Source organism: Mauremys mutica, chromosome 2 (assembly GCF_020497125.1).
Source record: "Mauremys mutica isolate MM-2020 ecotype Southern chromosome 2, ASM2049712v1, whole genome shotgun sequence".
In the NCBI taxonomy this organism is placed as follows: Eukaryota; Metazoa; Chordata; order Testudines; family Geoemydidae; genus Mauremys; species Mauremys mutica.
The window spans coordinates 59,309,701-59,334,334 of record NC_059073.1 but is presented as its reverse complement, the minus strand read 5'-3'; the positions used below and the strand labels follow the sequence as shown (position 1 = coordinate 59,334,334).

The window sequence follows — 24,634 nt, the reverse complement described above, 5'->3', positions numbered from 1 at the left end:
GTGGAGTTCCGGAGTCGACAGGAGCGCGTTCGGAGTTCGATATATCGCGTCTAGATGGAACGCGATATATCGAACTCCGAGAAGTCAATCGCTACCCATCGATCCGGGCGGGTAGTATGGACGTATCCTAAGATACTAAGAAATGTGCATTTTTAATAGGCTAAATGTAAATATAGATCTAGGAAAAAAGCATATAGGCTATACTTACCCTATAGGGGTGAACTCTATCTTGGGAAGCAGTGACTCTGAAAAATATTTGGGGGTTGTAGTAGATAAAGTTAAACATGAGCTCTCAGTGATACTATGGCTGAAAAGGCTAATGCAATCCCTGGATGCATAAATAGGGGAATTTCAAGTAAGAGTCGAGTGGTTATTTTACCTGTGTATTGGCACTGATGCAACCACTGCTGGAATACTGCATCTTTGGTGGCAACAGTTCAATAAGAATGTTGATAAATTGGAGAAGGTTCAGAGAAGAGCCACAAGAGTGATATTAAAGGATTAGAAAATTATGCCTTATAGTGACAGTCTCAAGGAGCTTTGACAAAGAGAAGGTTAAGGGGTTACTTGATTAGTTTTTAAATACTACACAGGAAACAAATATTTAATAACGGGCTCTTCAGTCTAGCAGAGAAAGGTATAACACAATCCAATGGCTGGAAGTTGAAGCCAAATGCATTCAGTTTGGAGATAAAGGCATACATTTTTAACAATGAGCATAATTAACCATTGGGCCAATTTACCAAGGATGATGGCAGATTCTCCACTATTGACAATTCTTAAATCAAGATTGGGTGCTTTTCTAAAAGATATTATCCAGGAATTAGTTTGGGGAAATTCTGTGGCCGGTGCTATACAGGTCAGACTAGATGATCACAATGGTCCCCTTGGGCCTTTCTATATAAAACTATAGAAAGTCTGTCACATCAGGTGTCCATGATTTCAGAAGTGGGCAAACCTAAAGTGTTGTGCTGCAGTAGGAGACTAGTCTTCCATAACGTTATACTAGTCAAGCAGCCAAGACAGATGCTATGTTGAAAGCAAGTAATAGAGATACCTGCAATTCATTCTTGTTCAGTGCTATTGAACTGACACTTGAAATTCCCACTGATAACAGTGGGAAGAGAACTAGACCAATACTTGGTGCATTTGAAAATCCTACCCAAGACTTTTAGCCAGTGAATGGTGGTTCAAGTACAGTTAGTTCCTTATTCCCTGCTGTAACCCAGATACAACTTTAAAGTAAATGAGCATTTTTACTTTGAGATAGGTCAGTCACCTGTTACATCACTGCAGCAGGGACAATAGGACAATGCAGTCTACATTTACATTGCTCTCCATTAAAGAATACTACTTTTCAAGCCTAACATTAAGAATTATTTGCAATTTGGTACATGAGTGCTTTGTTTAGCATCATGTGCAAAAAAAATCCCTTAGGTGGTAAGTGATATTAAGTCATTGAGGTTTTCCATGCAAAACAGGAAGTAAACTAATTGAATAGCTTTAATGTTTAATATGAAGGTGGTTGCATCCATTGGACAAGGGAAATACATACAGTGCTAATCCACCTTCTTTAAATGTTTGTTCAATAGCATGTATAGCTGCTTAGACTTGTCTGAGATGGGGCACAGGATTTGAACTGAGATGCAGTACTAGTTCCTCAGTTTGTCCACTCTAAGCACTTCTAGTGGATTAAGGGTGAGGGTAACTTTTCCCACATTTGAACATAGCACATTAGTCTGCCTACTGTGGAGCAGGGTCCATACCTCTGATAGTGAAGGGTACCTTGTTAGAGATGAAGAGGTAAGAACTGAAACTACTCACGTTGGAGGCATTCAATCTTTTTAATTACAAAAAAAGAGAAAAAAGGTAGCTTAGCAGTAAGAAGATCCATCTTAATATCTGGGTACAGGGCAAACATATACACTCAACCAGAATGGCTCTGAAAGTCTTGTCTTGTCTTTTTTTTAAAATTCGATTTAAGGTTCAGCAAGCAAGCACAGCAGAAAAATAGAGTTCTTGTGGCTTCACAAAGTGTTTAAATTGATTTAAAGATGTTCATGGATGTTCTTCAAAGTTCTCTTTCCAACTTTTATGTAAAAATAAAACTATGCACACCAGGACATGAACATTGTTCCACTTGGCGAACTTTCTTCCATGTTCCTTGGCACTGAGGATTACCAACAGCTTGCCAATGGAGAAATTTATTTCTGAAATGTGACAGTAAATTGTTTTTTTCTTTTAAAAAATTGAATGTGGGTTTACAAATACTTTGCACTATAAATTTTACTTTTACTACAGTGCTAGAGTGGATGCTTTTAGTAAATAACACTGACAGGTCAGACTTGATTAGCCTTTGAAACAAAACATTTCTAGATAGATCAATCTTATTCCTTATACTGTAAACTCTTGGGAGCAGGGCCTCTCTCTGTACAGTGCCCAGTGCAATGGGGCTTTATTCTCATTAGGGTGTTTGGGCACTACCATCATATACATCTTAATATATACTAAGGATTTTAGATTGAATTATTAAAATACAAAATTGGATTAAAATCTGTTCCAAATAGTTGATGATGATTTTTAATCCCTGTTTGATTAACTACAGTGGGTGTATGGATTTTAAGAGTAATATGCCAACTTGTTAACTGCTAGAGCTTGGGATCAAATTCAGATTGCAGCACTGCTACTTTAAAAAGTGTGGTGCGCCTGTAGTATCATCTGCACCTTTCCACCTTTTTCATAGTACAACCAAAAGCTTTAAAACCACTACACTTGGCTGCATGACATTGGAGATATTCATCTAAAAATAAAATGAGATGTTTAAAGTTGTAATATGCACTTGCTAAATCACTAAATCGCTTGGCCCTGGTCTCAGCAGATACTGTAAATAAAGCATAAAGTTCTATCAAACCCTAATGTAATGAATTTAGGCCTGGAAGAAGGGTTCCTTCTAGGCCAAGACAGAATGGAGAAGTCATCTCAGCTACAGCAGCTGGTCAGTGTGAGCTATTTCAGTTCAGCTTTTACATTGATCTTCCACCATTTCACTTCTCTTTAGCCACTGCCTAAACCCTGAGCATTCGAGCATTCTCCAGCTGAATAGAAGGTAAGTGAAATCCGAGCTGGTGTTTTATAATAAAAACTACTAAACAAAAAGCATTTAAACTCCTAAAATTGAAATATAGCTTACCCATCAGAACCCAGGCCATCTCCAGAACAACGATGGTTGCCAGTATTCATAGCTGGAGGCTGGCAAGCTACACACACAGTATACCCTTCTCGTAGATACTGCATCCAGCGGGCGTATGGCCGATTCTCCACAGTGCAATGGTGAGAGAGTGATTCAGTTTTAAATTCCACACAATATCTGCATGGAGGTGGGAAAAAATAGTACCACTTTAACTGGCTTTAGTAGTGATGAGCATAACTTTGTTAGACATTAGCACGTGAATCACTTTTATGCCATATCTATGCATCATACAAAAAGTATTAGTGATACAGAGCTTAGGAAAGAGATGCTTATGAGTCATTTTCTGAACAATGGCTAAGTTACACACCCTTTCAGCCATGACCAAACTATGGACTTTTTGGTTCTGACACTGATACACAGCCCAAGCATGACATAATGTACAAAGTTTTTTAAATTAGGATGAAACACTTTGGGAGACTGCATCCTACTAATCTTATTTTTAATCTAACGGTGAAAGATAAAACTCAATGTATGACTAATTGTTTTCAGAATGCCTATTGGTTTCATTTGCCCAGGGTAAACAGAGTAGGATTGAGCATTAGAGACAGTGATGGAGCTGAGTAGAGCAGATCTGTGAGCTACATATTCGTACAGCTTCTGCCATACAGCCCATATAGAGCAGTCCTTGGGACTGGAACATTCAGCCAATTTTGTTTATGCAGCAATCTATGTATAACTTCTCAGGCTACTCATAGTCACAGATTTACTTGACTGTTAAAATAAATGAAGCTATTTTTTTTAAAAAGCAGTCACTCTACAAAAGTTTCCATGACCTCAATCAATGTCTAATTCGGGATACTTAGCAAATAAAATAATGACCTGGACTGACACAGAAAATAAAATGCAGTACAGGAGAAGAAAAATTAGATATGTGGTTATTTAGGGCTGTGTGCTGCCCTTAAATAATTCCATATCAAATTAAATGTCTGTGTAGATAGATACTTTCTACTTAACAAGATGACCCAAGTGTACATGTGAGATTTACCCGGCTTCCTCTGTATCTGAAGACCACAGTGGGGAGACAGCTCGTCTTTTTCTTTCCTTACTGTATTCAGAGGTAGTTATGAAAGCAGGAACTGATGGGGGAAAATAGTTAGATTAAGAACACAACCTTTGTGAAATAAGGTAGATATCTAATCTCTATTTTACTTATAGCATCAATTATGTTGTCTTTATTAGAGAAATGATGGCTCATTAAAGATGTCAGAGATGGAAGTCAGTGGTTTATTGAAAACACTTACAGCCTGAGCAAACTTCTCTACTCAATCCTGCCAATGTTCCTCCATTCCAGAATGAGGAATGAGTGCAGTCTAATCTCTGAGACAGAGTGGGAAATGTCTGGGTTAGATTGTGAACTCCATTTTGTAACCTCCATTTTCAATTAACCTCCATTTTGTGTTATGTGCTAACTGCCTAAAAAAAGGGAGGGGCAGATCTGTGCTGCAGAATTACTTTGATACAACTATGTCCCTGAGGGATGTGAATAATCCACACCCCTGAGTGACAGTTATACTAACCAAAGCACAGGTGTAGACAGCACTGTGCCAGCAGGAGAGCTTTTCCCCCTGACATAGCTACCCCATCAGGGCTTGTCTTCATTTGAAACGCTGCTGCAGCACTTCAGTGTGGACACTCACTACAGCAATGGGTGGGGTTCTCCGGTTGACTTTTAACTCAGAAAGGGTGCAATGTCAGGACTTTTATTTTGGAAAGTGTGTACTTGCTAGTGCCTTTTAAAAGTACAGTGGGACTGTGGCTAAGAAATTCCCTGGCTAAGCCTGTGTTCCTTGCTTTCACACTGTCCCCAAAGGGGTTAAACTAGAAGTCAAAATGCTCCCAGCTAGAACTCTGGGGGAGTGTATGTGAGCAACTGAGGGCTTTGGAGTTTCAGAGACTAGCATACTTCCCAACATCCCCAGTGGCTAAAGGGGGACAAGTCCTGCCCCTGGGGAGTGGGAAGCCCTAGTGGGGCATTGCAGAGCAAACCCATCCTGCACTCACCCCACAGCAGCAGTTCTGGTCATGTGGGTCTGGCTGGGTTGACTCCACTCCAGGCATTGCAACCTGGTCCCTGGCACAGGGAGTTGCAGTGCTGTTCATGTTTGGTCTGTCCCCTGGATGAGGAGGCAGCTGGGCCAAATTTAAGTGAGTGGCACTGCTAGAGTAGGGTGACTGGACTGTGAAGTCCCACATTCCAAGGAAGGGCTCAGACAAGAGGTCAATCTGCGAGTGCATCCTAGAGATGCAAAACAGTGATTAGATTACCCAGACCCAGGGGGCTTGAGCATGTGTGATCCAGCAGCTGGGTCCACTTACAACAAACTGCTGATCATCCAGAAGGGGCACTGGGCCAAGATGTAACGGTCTCCATGCCCATTCAGTCCTAGCAAATAAACTGCCAATTGTGACAATTGCAACTGGATATCTATATATTGGTGGTGATATGGGCACCTATTAAGTAAGAACTGGATTGACACATTCATTTCATATAAGCCACTAAATTGGCATCTGATACCATACAAACCACACATCCTCATTTTTATTTGCACACCACATGTGCAAGTCAATTAATCACATGCCTGAGTACCCAATTTGTTGCAAGAACACATACACATTCATTTTGTTGGTGCACAGACTGGCAAAAACTTTGAAAAATTGCTTCTAACTTTCTACAAAGAAACATAGAAGCTTAACTTCCTTTGTATTTCCAGTTCTGCCTCAAAGGCCTTCATTTGTTTCTGACTCTACTCTGTTCCCATTGCCACTAGTATGGCTGAATGGGTAAATCATTGTTTTCATCTGTTCACAAGGCAGGAGTAGTCACTCCAGATGCAGGACTTCTGTATCCTGTTCCTCCTTAGCCCTATATGCAGGTCAGTTGTTTTCCTGCCTTATTGCAAGCAGCTGCAGTTTGTGTGTCTAAGATGCCACCTTCTTCCATGCCTAAAAGAGGTTCCAGAATGCCACAGAACAGGAATACAAAGAAAATGTCCTTCCAGAAAGAGCCAGGCAAGAAGGGCTTAAAATATTATTCTTGTGTCCCTCCCCCTGCAACCTTTTGGCAGCAGGCTTTTTCTGTACCTTCTTCCTATATACAGACACACCCCTTGCATGTAAGTGCAACAGCCAGGCCTGAGCCATAGGGAGCCTGATTCTGAAGAAAACCCACATTCCAGCAGTCCCCTGTGGATTATAGACACCAGCAGGACAGGTCCCAAGGGACTTTTAGGAGGAATATGGCTCAGAAAGGACTTCTGGGGGGTAGGGAGATGGTGTCTCTTTAGGAGTATCCTAACCCCTCTATTTTCATGAGAGTTCTTTCATCTAAGATAAACTGGGCCTCTGTTGCCTCCCTTGCAAAGAATCCTTTTACCTCACAGCTAAGAATTTTTTCCTTCTTTAGTAAGGGAGCTCCTGGCTGTACCATGACCTATTGATCCTAGAGGCAAGGAAAGCCTTGTCCTTCATTTTCCCTTCTTAAAGAACCTCCCAAAGGTGGTGAGCTAGATTTGGATCTGGATCACCATACTGTCTCTCGCATTGTAAAAATACCCTCAGAAGGTCACTTGCGAGGAATAGGGTTGCATGGTCACCCACATAACAAAAATGTCATGGTCTCCAATGGAGCAGTGATACTCTATTTTCTTCCCAAGGCAGCTTCTCTGGGGTGATTCTGCTTACATCCCTTTCTGTTGGGAAGATGGTGGGGAAAAAAAGTTAGCGCTCTTGATTCAATGCCTATCCCAAGAACTTACTCAGGCACTGCAGGTCAAACACTGACTTCCATAAACTGTGGTTGTCCCACGTGAAGGTGGATTTATTGGTGGCTTTCCATTCTAAGCCCATAGGCCTACTTCTGGAGGCTAACATCCTTTTGTGATCCCATGTACAGGTAAGTAGAAGGGGCAACAATTTACATGGGGGTGGCACTCAGACTGCTACTATAATCTATGCCTCGTACGCCTCAAGAGTGGCCATCCCAATGGCTCATGCAGATCTGAGGGGACAAAGCTGTTTGCTTCAAGCTGCCTTTTATGGTATGTAGGAACCTCTTGAAATAGCTCATCTCAGTTGAATCCCCGCAACAACATGTATCCATCTTCCTTTGGAGCCAACTTCTTGGGTGCTTCTGCACTGGCTCAGAGAGCTCTCTAGATCTGTCTCTGGGATGGGGATATTTCATCCAAGCTTTGCTTCCTCATTCTTCCCTTTCAGGATCCCAGGCTGTTTGGAGATATGTTGGATACGGTCTTGGAGCATCCAATAAGGAGTGCAGTTTTGTGTGTCTGGCACATTAGTGCAAATGCTTACAGAAATACACTGTAAGATGGGTTTAAAAACTACTGAGTGGCCTAAGTCAAGAAAGTGAAAAGGAATATGTAGTTATAGTTCTTTGTACAATAAACTCCTTGTAAACACTTCCAACAATAATATATCCTTTGTAATTTAGGTGAGGTGCATTCACCTTATACACATTGTTTCCTTTTTATTGGGACTGATTCTGCAAGATGTTAGGAGCCTCCTGTGAGATGTGGAGCATTTTACCTGTCACTGAAAATCCAAACCTGGCCCAAAATGTGTAAGTAAATATTTAAATCAGAAAGAATAAGCAACTATGAAATTATATGAAAGTAAAGGATAAAGTTTTAAAAGGGATGTCTGATGACCCAAAGAAGAGCTCTGTGAAGCTCCAAAGCTTGTCCACATCCACCAACAAAAGTTGGTCCAATAAAAGATATTACCTCACCAACCTTGTCTCTCTCAAAGTTTTAAAATGCATTTGTACTATGTAGACTTTAACTGCAACTTATTGTCATCAATGCCTGGGGGTGGGGGAGGGGGTAAAACTACTATTAAGGGGTGACAAAATATATCAGGGCAATTCAAATAAATCACAGAGAGAGTACCGTGTTCATGTCCGCAGTCCTGCCCCTGGTAAGTCAGGTATTCCAGGCAGCCAGACTTCTCTTCAAGTAGGGGGCAAGGTTCCCCACCATTTTTAGGTTCCTGCTTCACATAGCGCCTACGCATTCGCAAATTAGGCTTACACTGCTCTGCACAGCCACTCCAATGACTCCACTCCCCAACAATGCACGGAAGAGCTACAAAGCAATATTTGAATATTACTAGTAGTCAATACCACTATCTTATTACAGTAGCACCCTCTAACAATTCTAGTATTAAGGCCCTCTGGGAATGCCCCTTTACTGAGGGGTTTAAGATGAAACTTTCCCTTTGGGAAGATTATTCCATAGTTGTTCACTTCAGGGTTTCTTTCATGTTTCTCTGAATCATCTGATGCTGGCTATGCTGGAGACAGGATACTAGACTAGAAGGACCTGTGATTTGATTTAGTTTGGCAGTTCCTGTGTTGCTAAATTTGGTTTAATGGAGGAGAGAAATAAAACAGGGGAGTTAGGGGGCATCTGCTCTTCACCCCTCTCCCTCCTTGGAGTTACTGGTTTCCCATTTTTAGAGTCTTTTTTTCAAGATGATTTTGCTGCTAGTAACTTATTCCCAAAACTGGTAGAAATGTTTCCTCCACTTTGTTTTCCTTTTGTTTATGTTGGGTGGTCCCTGTTTGCTGTGAATAACATTAGGTCAAATTGCCTTGTAATAACACTTTTTCTCTTCATTCACCTCAGAATATTGTATAAGAATATATATTATTGAGATCCCCTTTTAATCATTTCCCAAAGAACACAGGTCACATTTCTCTAACCTTTTTCACTGATGTGCCTAGATTCTACTGTTACTCCAGATTTAGATTAGTGTAATTCCAATGGCATTACTCTAATATAACTGAGAGCAGGATGTGAGTGGAATTTATTTTAATTTCTGTACACTTTGGTTACCCTTTCTCTGCCTTCATGTCCTTTTCCTTTTCGCAATTAGGTGACAATTCACAAGGTGATGCACAAAATTACAAATCTGACCCCATGAGTTCCCTAAGATAACACTAGAATATTTTACACTACCTTAAATTTGTCAACGTTTCCCATTATTATTAAGCACCGGACTGGAGCCAACACTGCCCCTAGAAATTGCTCCTCTGTATTTCAAAGGCCACTTACCCCTAGCAATAAACACTCTTTGATGTCACGCTGCCACTTGTTCTTGCTTTGTATCTTTGGGTTTTCAGGGGGGAAGTGTTCTGCTGTGTCAGTCACAGTTTGAGTGATAGAGGGAGGAGTAGCTCCAAGTAAGCACTATTCTTTAGTTAGGGAAAAGATGCGTGGAGGCAGACACAGGCCTGGCCTACATTTAAAATTTAAGTTGACATACCTGGTTTCAAGCGGAGTGCCCCAAGGGTCAGTCCTGGGGCTGGTTTTGTTCAATATCTTTATTAATGATCTCGAAGATGACATGGACTGCACTCTCAGCAAGTTTGCAGATGACACTAAACTGGGAGGAGTGGTAGATAGGATACAGAGGGACCTGGACAAATTGGAGGATTGGGCCAAAAGAAACCTGATGAGATTCAACAAGGACAAGTGCAGAGTCCTGCACTTAGGACGGAAGAATCCCATTCACTGTTACAGACTAGGGACTGAATGGCTAGGAAGCAGTTCTGCAGAAAAGGACCTAGGAGTTATAGTGGATGAGAAGCTGGATATGATTCAACAGTGTGCCCTTGTTGCCAAGAAGGCTAACAGCATTTTGGGCTGTATAAGTAGGGGCATTGCCAGTAGATTGAGGGATTTGATTATTCCCCTCTATTTGACATTGGTGAGACCTCATCTGGAGTACTGTGTCCAGTTTTGGGCACCACACTACAAGAAGGATGTGGAAAAATTGAAAAGAGTCCAGCGGAGGGCAACAAAAATGATTAGGGGGCTGGAGCACATGACTTAGGAGGAGAGGCTGAGGGAACTGGGATTGTTTAGTCTGCAGAAGAGAGGAATGAGGGGAGATTTGATAGCTGCTTTCAACTACCTGAAAGGGGGTTCCAAAGAGGATGGATCTAGACCAGGGGTAGGCAACCTATGGCACACGTGCCGAAGGTGGCACGCGAGCTGATTTTCAGTGGCACTCACACTGCCCAGGTCCTAGCCACCAGTCCGGGGGCTTTGAATTTTAATATAATTTTAAATGAAGCTTCTTAAACATTTTAAAAACCTTATTTACAACAATAGTTTAATTATATATTATAGACTTACAGAAAGAGACCTTCTAAAAACATTAAAATGTATTACCGGCACACGAAACCTTAAATTAGAGTGAATAAATGAAGACTCGGCACACCACTTCTGAAAGGTTGCCGACCCCTGATCTAGACTGTTCTCAGTGGTACAAGATGACAGAACAAGGAGTAATGGTCTCAAGTTGCAGTGTGGGAGGTTTAGGTTGGATATCAGGAGGGTAGTGACGCACTAGAATGGGTACCTAGGGAGGTGGTGGAATCTCCTTCCTTAGAGGTTTTTAAGGTTAGGCTTGACAAAGCTCTGGCTGGGATGATTTAGTTGGGAATTGGTCCTGCTTTGAGCAGGGGGTTGGACTAGATGACCTCCTGAGGTCCCTTCCAACCAGGGGCAGCTCTAGCTTTTTTGCCACCCCAAGCACAGCAGGCAGGCTGCCTGTGGCAGCTTGCCTGCGGGAGGTCCGCTAGTCCCGCGGCTTTGGCGTACCCACCACCGAATTGCCATCGAATCCTAGGGACCAGCGGACCTCCCACAGGCAAGCCGCCGAAGGCTGCCTGACTGCCACCCTCGCAGGGACCGGCTTGGAGCGCTGGTGCCTGGAGGTGCTGCTGCTTCCAATCCTGATATTCTATAATTCTATGCTTGGTAGTGTGAAAAATTCACACCCCTGAATGCTGTAACTATACTGACCTAAGCCCTGGTGTAGACACAGCTAGGTCAATGGAAGAATGCTTCTGTCACCCTAGTTGCCATCACTCAAGGAGATGGTGTTCTGACATTGATGGAAAACACTCTGTCAGTGTAAGCTGTGCCTACACTACAGGATTATGCCAGCATAGATATGGCACCCTAGCCATGCAGCTATAGTCCCCATAGGGTAGATGTGGCCACAGACTACTGTATTCCTAGTCTGTTACTCCCAAGAATCATCACTTTTTAACAGAGACTGAATGGCAAAAGCAACAAAGTGTAGCAGTTTAAGGCGAGAGGTTTGAAAATAACAATACAGGTAAACCAAAGTTCTGTGAATTCCAATGTTAAGAATTTCTGTTTAATCCAAAATGCCTCTGGGTCCCCCCAGACTGTAAACAGGCTATTGTATTTAGACATGATATTGAAAATCTCATTTTTATAAGCTTTGGGTGCCATCTAAGACTGTTAAATATCAGACTTGACCAATAATAATCATTAGTACACTGTACTTCCATAGTATCTTCCATCCACGGAGCTCAAAGCTCCACAAACTTTATTAATGAACAAGGTAGTGAATGCATAAATGCCTCCCCAAGTACCTGTTAAGTGATACTATCTTGGGTAGGATTGCAATACCTGATTCCATTTTTTTTTAGATAAAATTGTATAAACATATTGCTTAATTTCTTTATCACTTTCACATAATATCTCTTATGCGTCCTTCTTTGCATGGAAATTTTATTCTTACTTAAAGGCTCCTACAATACAGATATTCTACAAGAGCTTTGTTTTGATTGTTTGTTTGGTTTGTTAGGCCATTTTATTTGTCTTAGATAAAGGTGCACTAAGGATTGTCTGAAGAAGTTCTGATTTTGATCTGGTTCTGTTAATATAAATATGAAGGCTTGATATCACTAAATTTACGGGAGACAAAATACTTATCGCTTATATAATGCTTGTCATCTTAGATTCCAAAGTCCTTTGTCATTATTCCATTTTACAGATGGGAAAATGGAGGCACAGAGGATTAAAGTGACACATAGGTTACATAGTTAATGGCAGAACCAAAAAGACAACTAGTTTTCCTGAGTCTCATTCTTGTGATTATCCCCAAGATGAATTCTAGGATATATTAAACATAATGGGTTAACTTCATTCCTGGTTTCCCTGGAGTCACACCAAGGCTTGATTGACTCAATGTGATCAGTATTCATAAATAAAGGCGAGGTTTCTAGTTAAAAGTACAAAACTTCACATCTCTCAAAGCTTCGTCTTCAGGTTCTATGGAAATCGTTAGTTGAAATATTGAGTTTGACACAGTATAACATGAATTAACATTTTTGGACAGAATGTGACACATTGGGAATTCAAATAACAGTTCTCATGCACAAATTCACGAATGCCTTGTGAATCATACTTGGAAGTGTTCACACAGCTCCACTTCAGACCTTTCCAAAAGCATCTTCTGGGGGGAAAAGAGCCATTATTTTGAAAGCAGATTTTGATTCAGAAGAAAAAATTTTTCAAAGCAATTCCCTCAGAATTTTAGGAATACCATTCAATAAACAGCATATATGCCACATTTTCACAGAGAGCTTGTAAATCCTGTTGTGTTTATATGTCCTCCCTCAAATCAGACTAATACAGTCTTTACTTTTCCAAGGTTCTAGTGGAGTTCATTTTTCACCAGGTAAAATGAGTTTATGGCTTACAAATATTGTGTGAGGAGAAATACCAGAACACATGGTCAGCTCATTGACGATTTCAATCGAAGAAAAAAGGAAAACTGTTCAACTAGATAAAACTTTTGTTTTGTATTATACAGAATTCTTCTGACACCTGCTGGAATGTTTAGCCCAAGTATGGCCTTGCATACTTTTTATGCAGCCATATAGATGTACTGGATGGATCAGGCAGCCTTCTGAATCAGTGCAAGCTGTAAAGACTGGACCACAAGACCGCGTGTTGATCACTTGAGAAAAAGCCTTTCAGGGTGAAAGTGCTTGTGATATAGAAGATAGAATTTAGGTGATACACTAACCAGCTTTTACATTTTCAAAGGTAACTCAATGATAGTGCCTGCAGAAATTCTCAGTAATGGATCTGTTATATCTGATTCTTCCAAACTATCTCTTTCTTTATCTGCAATGCTTCCTTCTCTGGATGCATCCACTAACGATTACATCTTCCTTGCATCTCTCCTCCATATTAATCATGATAAGCTTCTTTCTGCTCTATATTTTCCCTTTCCCTTGGATTTCCCATTCAAATTTTGGCAAAACAGCAGCTCTGTCTTGTTTTACCTCTAAAAGCATGGACAACAGATCACAAAAGATGTCCCTGGTGGATACGGATACTCTGCAAGCTGACTGGAAGAAAAGTTTTAGCAGCTTGTTTCCCAGATTCCAGAAGCAGGTAATGGATCCATTATCCCAGGGTAAGAAACTGCCTAATGAAAAGATCTTTGCTTTGTTTGCCATTTAACAGCCACCTTCCATTAGGCAAACCCACACCAGTGTGACACACTGGCACGAGAGTTCAGCTTTCCATAGCCTCATTTCACCGAGACACTGAGTGTTACAGTTTTTGAAAACTGTGCCTATATGGCCTGCTGCATATCTATTTGTTAAATTGTCATAAAGGATTGTATAGGTCTTTAAATTCTGTTCATGAGATGATAATATACATTACCAGAGATGGACCAGGGGCTTTTAACTGATGCAAATATTTTCTGTGACTGAGTGGAGAAATGCAGGCATCAACTCTCTGCTCTCTAATACCTTACACAGTGACACTTGTTTATATGATCAGGACAAATCTTGCTCCTCTTACTCACAGGGGTGGTCCCATAGTGCCAAATTTGCCCCTGATGCAAGTCCATTGACTTCAGTGAACTTGCATCCCTGATGAATTTAGTCCAGTACCCTATTTCTGCTCATCTCCATCCATTTTGCCCAAAGTGGTTTGGCAAAATTATGTTACTCTCCAGCCATTTTGCCCATGTCATTCCCTCTTTAGATGTCTTCACCGGTCTCCTCTCTTCTTCCATCTCAAATTCAAGTTTCTTGTTCTTACTAGAGGTGCTAAGAACATAAGAATGGCCATACTGGGTCAGACCAAAGGTCCATCCAGCCCAGTATCCTGTCTGCCGACAGTGGCCAATGCCAGGTGCCCCAGAGGGAGTGAACCTAACAGGTAGTGATCAAGTGATCTCTCTCCTGCCATCCATCTCCATCCTCTGACAAACAGAGGCTAGGGACACCATTCCTTACCCATCCTGGCTAATAGCCATTAATGGACTTAATCTCCATGAATTTATCTAGTTCTCTTTTAAACCCTGTTATAGTCCTAGCCTTCACAATCTCCTCAGGCAAGGAGTTCCACAGGTTGACTGTGCGCTGTGTGAAGAAGAACTTCCTTTTATTTGTTTTAAACCTGCTGCCCATTATGAGGAGACCACATCTGTATGCAGTATTCAAGATGGGGGCGTACCATGGACTTATATAAGGGCAATAAGATATTCTCCATCTTATTCTTTATCCCTTTTTTAATGATTCCTAACATCCTGTTTGCTTTTTTGACTGCTGCTGCACACTGCGTGGATGTCTTCAGAGAACTATCCACGATGACTCCAAGATCTTTTTCCTGATTAGTTGTAGCTAAATTAGCCCCCATCATATTGTATGTATAGTTGGGGTTATTTTTTCCAATGTGATTACTTTACATTTATCCACATTAAATTTCATTTGCCATTTTGTTGCCCAATCACTTAGTTTTGTGAGATCTTTTTGAAGTTCTTCACAGTCTGCTTAGGCTTAACTGGTGTGACTAGACAGCAAATGTGAAAAATCGGGATAGGAGTGTGGGGTAATAGGAGCCTATATAAGAAAAAGACCCAAAAATTGGGACTGTCCCTATAAAATCAGGACATCTGGTCACCCTGGTCTTAACTCTCTTGAGCAGTTTAGTATCGTCTTCAAACTTTGCCATCTCACCATTTACCCATTTCTCCAGATCATTTATGAATAAGTTGAATAGGATTCAACATTTCCCCTGGTTTTATTTCTTCCTTCTCCCCTCTCGAGAAGAAAGATAGTCTTGTGGTTAAGCACTGAATTAGGCCTCAGGAAAATGGTTCAATTCCTGCCTCAGGTATAGATGTCTTGTGTAACCCTGGGTACGTCACCTCATGTTCCTCAGCTGTAAAAATTCACTCATTCACAGGGGTTTTCTTCACATCTCATCTAGTGCCTCCTTCCATGGTGCACCTTAGCCTTTAGAATGATCCCTTCTGTTTGTGAGACAGGTGACATTCAGGGCTCCTTTAAATCCCTCCTTCAAATACACAACTATCTCCACATAACATCACACCTCCAAGTTCTTGCCATTCCCTGTCAGAGGCAACGCATGGGAGGACATGCGGGGTCAAGTGCCCCTCCAGATTGGTCTGCCCCAGGGAGGGAGCAGGGGCAGTTGCTTCTTATGCCCGGCACTCTGGGTCACTGCTCCAGGCCCGGCTGCTGGAGACAGGGGCCCAGCGAGCCATAGCTGGAGTCCCCTCTCCCCTCAGGCACGTTTCTGGCTCACTCCGTCCTGTCTCCGGCAGCCAGGCCCAGTTGGGGAGCGGACAGCCACCGCCAGGCTCGCTCTGGCAGCTGCTGCGCTGCACAGAGCAGCAACTCGGAGTGCCAGCTTCAGCCATGTGAGAAATGGCTCTGTCCCACTCCCTGCCTGGGCCCGCCTGCCAGGGAGAATGTGGGGGGGGGCAAAGTGGGAGAAGAACAGAGCCCTTCCCCTACCCCAGGTAACATGGGGCAGGAAGAACGTGGCCAACCTAGGCTGGAGGTCACTGGCAGAGGAGACACGTGGGGTGGTCATATGTCCTCCCCTTTAGATTGGGAGGCACAAGTCATCTATGCCTGATATACTACCTGGCCTATCTTTCTGGACCATATTGTCAGCTCCTTGGGACAGGAACCAAGTCATCATCTTGTAAGCTCTTTGTGGCAAGGGGGTGTCTTTTTGTTCTGTTGATATAGATCTGTGTTTGTACAGCACCTAGCATAATGGAGTCCTGATCCATGACTGTGCTGCTAGGCACTACTGCAATACAAATACAATTGTTGTTATTGCTGAATGCTTATATAGTGCAGTTTGCACACTGCTGTTACTCCAGAAATAATAACACATAGCTCAAAATGTCATGTCTCGTGTAGTAGGTGTTTAACAGAATCATAATAGCTTTAATTTTAGGCATCAATAAGTTTTTTTCCTAGGCAAATGAATGCAGTACAAAAAGCCTATAAGGCATACATGACAAGCAGAGAGTTAGTCCATGGGGTCATGCACAGGCCACAGGGGTAAGACTCTCTACATGAAAGGGGAATGGAATGTACTAAGTACAAAAGAATATCTGTTTGTTAGAATCATTATTGCCCTTACAATATTTTCTGTATTTAGGATACAAGATACGGTAATTTTTTCTCACACAGCCTGATCCAAAGCCCATGTAAGTCAATGGAAAGATTCCCACTGACTTCCATGGGCTTAGAATCAGACCCATCTTCACTATTAATTTGGTTTCTCTGGGATTTTTTTAAATGCAATTAGTATACATTTCACATCTAAGCACCAAGTCCTGTGGGAACTGCATGAATACATCCAAGGGAAGAATCTGGCCCTTTGATTAAAAATTGCAATATTTATACTATGGTGCCACATAGGGGCTATTTTTCCTTTTTTCTAATCATTCTGTAGTGACAGTTCCATATCCATTAACATCTGTTTCCTTACAACCTACATCAAGATTTCACTCATAGACAATTTTTTAAAATGTTCTTTTACATGTATATGTTGGTATTATGATAGCAACTGCTGGTCCCATCTGAGATCAGGGCCCTGTTGTGCTAAGTACAAACACATAGCGAGAAACAGTCTCTGCCCCAACGATCTTACAGTCCAAATAAAAAGGTGAACAAAAGGTTGGCAGGAGAACAGAGGCACAGAGAAGTGAAGTGCCTTGCCCAAGGTCACCGTGGGCAGGGCCGGCTCCAGATCCCAGCGTGCCAAGCGCGCGCTTGGGGCAGCGTCCCAGCGGGAGGGCGGCAGGCAGCTCCGGCGGACCCACAGGCACGTCTGCGGGAGGTCCACCAGAGCCGCGGGACTGGCGACCGCTAGAGCGCCCCCCACGGCGTGCCGCCCTGCTTGGGGCGGCGGAAATCCTAGAGCCGTCCCTGACCGTGGGCCATTAGTGCAGCTGGAATTAGAACCCACTAGGGTCTTGTTACATATCCACTAGATCATGTTTCCTTCCAACATATCATCAAATATCAATGTCAAGTTTTCTGGTGCTGTTATTTTCTCAATAAAATAGTATTCAGTGTTGTGTAACTGAAATACCAGCTCAGTAATTATTATAAAACAGAATGGTGAGCATATTATCATGATAGTTTCTTATTGATATAGAAATCTCTTAAGTTGTGTAAAGTTTTTCCTTTGTCTGCATGTCATTTTCAGATATTAATCATATTTTGCTTTGCTTTTTCTAGTCCCTTAGAGGTCATTTTTCAATATGGTGTTTGAGGAATGAAATATAAATCATGTAACACTTATTGGGCACTGTGCCTCAGATTCACTTTGAATTATTTTGAAATGTAGCCCTTATTCCAAGAGTGATTAAATTAAGTTTTTTCCCCCATCCCATCTACATTTTCCCTTCAGTGTACACCACATGTGCTGGATCATTATTTTTCCCATCTTTCCTAATTCAATTTTAAGACATGGGGAAGATTTACAGCTTAATTTATATTAATCTTCTTCCAGCACCTCTTTTCATATAGCACTATATAGTCACAAGTGTCAGACTTTACTCCCACTTTAGTCTCCATTGCTGTTTTATGTTGTCATCTTAAAAAGCTCATTAATAACATTTATGAGGTCATTAATGGCTATCAAAATCCCAGACAGTATTTACTCCCTTCTGTGCTCCTTTGCTGAAGAAAGTTATAAAGATTATTTAGAAAACATCTATTAGTTATGTTATCAGTGCTAATGCAGACAGAGAATCAACATGTTCATTCACAGAAGTATTTCAGGCTCTCAACGATTCTCTAAGTAACAGAAAATTGGGAGAACTGGGGGAGGTGAGGAGTGAAATGTACAAGTCTCTTCACTGTGTCTGTCTATCTGCCTTCCACAAGGCCCAGATGTTGCCTTTTGTGCTCTCTAGTAACCACGTGATTCTCCTGGGGTTCTATTGGCTGCCATCCATGAGAGTAGGGTAGTTTTAACTTGCTCGTGGAGAGGCTACCCAGGAGATGTGTTTTATGAGGGTGCCCTGGCCCCACCCCTCCCTCAGCCAGTCTTGACTACTTTTGGGTGTCCCTGACAGGGGTCTGGTTGAAGGTGGCCTGTGACACTGTGCCCAAATCCTGGTGAACACTCTGCTGCCCAAGTTCACAGCTCTGTGTAAAGTGCTGCTTCTCAACCAAACATCCTTTCAGCATTGTAAACACTGTACGGAAATTAGTTTAAAAATCCCTGTACATAGGTTTTGCAGCCCACACCATACCAGAGCATCTCTTTATAGAGTACCAGGCATGCTACAATGTCTAGGCACAATAGATCTTAACACTTGACTTGGCAGCTGTAGAATGGCCTTTCTTTCGCTGGTTTCTGGCCCACCTTTAATGTTATTTCTGGGCCAGGGCTGACTCCAGCTTTTTTGCCGCCCCAAGCGGCAAAGCGAAAAAAAAGAAAAGCAAAAAAATATAAAGCCGATCGGTGGCACTTCAGCAGCAGTTCAAAGAGGAAGAGAGGGACTGAGGGACCTGCCGCCGAATTGCCGCCAAAGACCCAGATGTGCTGCCCCTTTCCATTGGCCGCCCCAAGCACCTGTTTCCTTCGCTGGTGCCTAAAGCCTGCCCTGTTCTGGGCAGTGCTTTTGTACGTCGTAATATATTTTTTAATTACGCAGATCTGAAGATGGTGGGCATTTTAACTATTTCTGTAATTCCCAAAGTACTTTGTCCAATAGAATCAGAAATTTGCAGTGCTGACGGGATGGAATAACAAAACTGCTATAGCTAAAAACGTAGATGTTGGGTGGGATGACAAAAGTGCTATAGCATAGTAGGAATTCCCCCAAATTACCTCTACCCCATTCCTCATCTGAAAGCATTCTAACTTCAGGTTCTTTGCTTTCAACCTTTGCACATCCAAACAAAGGGAAACTCATGCTATTTCAATCTATTTTTCTTGATTTTAATGCCATTTTGGGTGGTTTCAAAACTTCAGAACCATCTTGCTGATGCTGTTTCTTGTGCATATATCTCAGTGTTTCTAAATGTGTGTGTGCACATGTGCATACGTAACTAATAGAGTACAGATAAGTTTACTGATTTGCAAAATGTAATGTCTTCCTAGCCCTATACTGTTGAGGATGATACAAACTTCGACTGAAATAATATTTGGATTTTTTAAAAGTAAAACACAGTACAATGTTTGTTGGAGTTGCAGAGTATTTCTGAGCATTCTCATTGAAAAGATGAGCTCTATTAAATTAGTTTTATAGTTGCACTTTCTGGCCTGGATGGATGAGTTTGTAGTTATCTGCCCTCTTCAAATGAGAAGACTTGATGCTTCTGCATGCCTGGCTCCTGAGTTAATTGGGAGTTGCAGGCAAACGGCATCTCTCAAGATCAGGCCCTTTTGTTATCCCACAGCCAATTTTTGTTAGCCATCTTCATCTTTCTTCTCTCTCCAGGACTTCACAGACACTTGTACTCCAAGTACATTGTGTTCCTCTCCTAGTTTCCAGGGATACTTTCAGTAAGCAGGGTCATCCTGTATTACATTCCTAGCAAGTCTCTCCCTCTGAAGCCCTCAAACAGTAGCTCATAATGTCTTCAAACTATTTCCATGGAAGCTTTTCAGAGGTTCTTTTTAACTTTGTGAAGATTAAGTTACATTCTCCCATTTTGGTCTCTTCAGTTCCAGATCTTTTAGCTTAGGTCCAGACTGCCCTTACCTGTGGGAAATCCCTCATGTTAGGCATTCTGGAGGAGGGGATTCCTCCAAATCATTCCATCAAGGAAGTGGGGTCTGGCCCCTGCCCCCTTCTTAAAATGAACAGGGGCTTTACCCCATAACTGTTGAATCCCCCAAGATCCCTGCCTGGCCTCCTTTTGTCCCAGTTTTCTACTAGTATGGGCTCTACTCTTTCATTAAAAGAGAGAGTTCCATTGCACGGAAGGGCACCACAAAAAGTGAATGCTTGCTTTTTGGTGAGTTTCCTTCTTGTGATGGGGGAGATGCAGAAAGTAATGGACAATGCATATTTATTTCCCCAATGCTTCATCTCCCATGGTGCTGCCCTGTGGGGTTTATGGACGGGGAGGATATGGATGTGGCAGAACCTCCAATTTCACAACCTCCAACCCCCAACTTCACATCTATGGACACATCAGTGTGAAGAGGGTTCCCTTCCTCATATACAGCTAGGAGTTGTAGCAGTTACTAGATCCTTTTGAGTAACAGCCACCTACAAGAGCAACAGAATTTGCAACCAAATTTCCAGCTCCTTTTTCTCATGTGATAGTTGCTTCTTTCCTCTCTGTACATGGTCCGTTACTGGTCTCCACCCATGTTCTCTCCATGAGCTTCAAATAATGCATCACTGAAGTGCAGTCACATGAAAAGTGGCTTTACAAAAATGGCACATTCTTATCCAACAGATCTCTTCCCTGAGTCCCAGCAGTTTGAGAGACAAAAATAGAAATTTACTACTTTCTGTTTTTGCTAGCTCTGCAGAGCCTGTACAGCTATGGGAGAGTGAGCTGGATTCTATCCTGGTTCGTGCATCATCAACAGAACTATAAACTTAAGTTTCAAATGCAGACACTTTGTAACTGCTGATATGTGAGTTAAAAATACTAGCTTGATCCAAGGCTAAATCTGAATGAGCACCTTAAACATGGAACCGCACAATGCTATTTTTACTGAGTCCCTTTTCAAAGTATACCTGAATTTTAAGCATATATTGGCCAAGAGGTCATACATGGAAAAATCCCATAGTTAGAAATCAGCTCATTTCTCTTTTTGGGCCTCATGGAAGTTTTTAACCTGATTTTAACTCTTTTAATGTTGATTCAGTGTCTTTACATGATTGCTCCTGTCAAAGTTGTGCATAAATAACTCAGTTTGTTTTCTTGAGCAAGTGCAATGACCACAGAAGTCATTTTGTTGATGCTCCACCCACTGTTTTTCCAGCCTGAGATTACAATGTAAATTATACCATCTTTTTAAACTGCAGTTGAGGCATTCTGTGTTATATCTTCTTGTGACTGTTTCTTCTCTGGTAGTATCAGGAAGGAAGGCTGGTTTGGGAATTAGGGCACAAACCTAGGACTTAGGTGACCTGGGTTCAGCTTCCTGCTCTACCACAGACTTCCTGTGAAACCTTAGGCAAATCACTTACTCTCTGTGCCTCAGTTTCCCAGCCATAAAATGGAGATAATAACACTGCCCTTCCTCACAGTGGTGTTTGGAGGATAAATACATTAAACACTATTGTAAGGCACTCAGATAGGAGGTAATGTGATCTCTATAAATCTAAGCTAGACAGCATATCCAGTCAGCCCAACAAAACATATTGGAGCAAATTTATCTTTGGTGTGAATCCATTAGCTTTGTGGTCCTACATCCTCATTGTAACTCCTTTACAGCAGGAGAGAATTTAGACTATGGCTTTAAAATAAGAGCCATAGTATTTTATGGGGTACATAAAAGTGGGCAGGCAAATTCCAGGCACAGCAACTACTGTTGAACCAGAAACGGGATACACATCCAATGCTGTGTGGAGGGATAGGTGAAAAGATTCTTCAGTCTCACTTTTCTGCTTAATGCAACCCCTAGCTGCTATGTTCACACAGGGCCAAATCCACCCCTGTCACTTCACAGCTTGAGGGTGAGTGACACCAATGATGAATTTGCCCCACGGTGTTTTGCATTCTAAGGAAAAGTCAGAGCCTCGTTCACATCATCTTACGCCCATTCCCTAATACAAACAAGCAAAAAAAAATTAGGTGGAACATCAAGTGCGTAAGCCACCAAGATGCAACAAATAATGTTCTTATTATCCTTCCATCATTTTTACACCCTCTTTACATCATCATAAACAATAACGCCAATGCAGTACCTCTCCTGGACTAAACTTTGCAAAGGAATGGAAGTTTGTTTCTCTGAGCTGCACCCCTTCACTGTAAGAAATAACTGGTCACCTTGAGTCACTTCCTTGCATTCTTTATTCTGTTGTGACTCACACCCTGTACGAACTGGAAGAAAACTGGCTGACTGCTGCTACCAACTAATGCCTCAGGTGGAAGGAAATGCCACAGGGTGCAGTTATTGTACCGAACAGCAGTGGGAGCATGAATAGCTGATAGCTATCAAACCCCAGCTGCCTGCACTTACGTGCCCTATGCTGAGTGACCTACCTGGGCACGCCTGCGAGTAATCATAGCAGCAGTCCCCAGTGAGCTTGCAGGCTTCATCGCAGAAACAGGTCCCATAGACTCTGTCCATCCTCCAGCCGGTGCTGGCACAGCTTGGGTCCCGGCCAGGGCAGCATCTTCTCTCTTCAGAGCAGCCCGCTTCAGCCCGGGGCCAGAGTCTCCACAGCGCCAGCAGCACCATCCAAAGGACACTCGCCGGGGCCCTTGCGCTCATTGCTTCCCCCTCGGCAGCGACGGGTCCGGAGTGAAGGATTCAGACGCTCCGGCTCCTTCGCCCGGCTGAGCTGCGGGCCCCAGCGATCGCCTCCCCCCTAGGCCGCCTGCTGCAGCATCCCGGCTCGGCTCCCCCAGCCCGCCTGGCAGCACTGAGTCATGGCCCTAAACGCTCCGCCGAGACAAGCCCGGGGTCGGGATCCGCCAAGCCCCGCGCGGGCGGGTCAGGCGGCGGGCAGGGAGCGCGCGTGGGAGCAGGGCAGGGGACGGGGCGCTGGGGACATGCCGCCAGCCGGGAGCTAGTCACTGAGCCGCAGCTTCCCCGCCGCCGCCCCGGCTTGATGTGGCGCTGCCGCCCGCGCGGGCAGAACCCCCTGGCCTGCCCTGAGGAATGCGGGGCGGGTGGGGGCTCGCGCTGTGAGCCGGGGCTGGCTCCATCCTCCGAGGGCACAGCAAGGAATGTGACTGGCTGCCGGCCAGAAAGAGACACAAGGCTGCTGGCGGCAGCGGCCGCGGCTACTTACTGCTGGGCCTTCTGGCACCACTTCCCTGTTCCCTCAGGGACTGCGCCAAAAGCTTCTGCAGTGGCCCTGGCAGTGATTAATTTTTGCCAGGGCTGAGCCTCTAGACTTGGCAGTTCCTAGTCCCAGCACCTCTGAGTTTGCCAGACAGTTACGAAAATAAAACAATTGCTTGAGGCCCAACACCTGGTTCACGACAAATTAAGCACTGGGCCCTAGCCTGGTTTAAGACTGCAAGCTAGAGAGCGAGTTACATTGGAGGACAGCTCCTGAAGTCCTTAGAGGCAAAGCTCTCTGGTTCATTAGAAGCCTGACTGAGTGGAGAATGAAAAACGCTCTCAGGATTTGGACCCAAAAAGACAGAGGTCCTCACACTGCTCCCATAGCCATCGCTGGCAAACTCTTCCTGCACTGGCTTGGCAACACAGTAAAGTGTTAGTTGGAGCCCTTTGTACCACCATGCGCTTGTGAGGGTTTCTGTTCACAAATGCCATGCTTTCAGGAAGGTGTGACTCTGCTGTGAAAAGTTGCTCTTATCTAAAACATTGTCTCCCTGTAGTTATTTGTTTGTTTTTGTAGATCTGGCAAGTGGAAATTGGCTGTGGAGGAGCCGATGGTTTGTTGTCTTAAGAATATTTCTAAGGTCAGGGCACAATTAACAGACCAAGGAGTATTTATTTCTTAATAAATAAATAAAAGTAGGTTGCTGGGGGGGAAAAAACAAAAGAAATTGTAATTGTTGACATTGTAAACAAGAAGCAGGCAGCATTATCTCCTGCAAATGTAACCAAACTTGTTTGTCTGAGCGATTGGCTGAACAAGAAGTAGGACTGAGTAGACTGGCAGGCTCTAAAATTTCACATTGTTTTATTTTTGAATGCAGTTTTTTTGGTACATAATTCCACATTTGTAGGTTCAACTTTCATGATAGAGATTGCACTACAGTACTTGTATTAGTATTTTTAATTCACCTATTTCTTTTGCTTTTTTTTACAGTGCAAATACTTGTAAAACAAAATAAATATAAAGTGAGCACTGTACACTTTGTATTCTGTGTTGTAATTGAAATTAATATATTTGAAAATGTAGAAAACATCCAAAAACATTTAAATAAATGGTATTCTATTATTGTTTAACAGTGCGATTAATCACAATTAATTTTTTATTGCTTGAGAGCCCAATTTTATTGCTTGAGAGCCCAATTAATTTTTTTAATCGCTTGAGAGCCCTTTTATCTACCATATATGCTCCAATAGTTAAGTGACTTGTACCAACTGAATGTCAGTCTAAACTTTAAATTTC

At 42.7% G+C, this 24,634-nt stretch overlaps 1 protein-coding gene across 1 annotated transcript; it reads right to left on the bottom strand.

The window, feature by feature from the left end:
- Nucleotides 1-1,833: 1,833 nt before the first annotated feature.
- SBSPON (somatomedin B and thrombospondin type 1 domain containing) lies at nucleotides 1,834-23,349 on the bottom strand. The gene is made up of 5 exons (XM_045003180.1): nucleotides 22,581-23,349; nucleotides 8,158-8,352; nucleotides 4,236-4,326; nucleotides 3,191-3,367; nucleotides 1,834-2,210 (listed from the first exon to the last, which is right to left on the bottom strand). Exons 1-5 carry the CDS (start codon nucleotides 22,810-22,812, stop codon nucleotides 2,093-2,095), a joined length of 813 nt encoding a protein of 270 aa, XP_044859115.1. The 5' UTR covers nucleotides 22,813-23,349; the 3' UTR covers nucleotides 1,834-2,092.
- Between the last annotated feature and the right edge of the window lie 1,285 nt (nucleotides 23,350-24,634).

Excerpts from the sequence above, each read along its gene's own strand:
- SBSPON (XM_045003180.1), bottom strand. The coding sequence starts at position 22,812 with ATGAGCGCAAGGGCCCCGGCGAGTGTCCTTTGGATGGTGCTGCTGGCG. Across the intron at positions 4,327-8,157 it reads GGACTGCGGACATGAACACG|TTCCTGCTTTCATAACTACC; the intron begins GTACTCTCTCTG and ends TTCCCCCATCAG. Across the intron at positions 3,368-4,235 it reads TCAGATACAGAGGAAGCCGG|ATATTGTGTGGAATTTAAAA; the intron begins GTAAATCTCACA and ends ACCTCCATGCAG.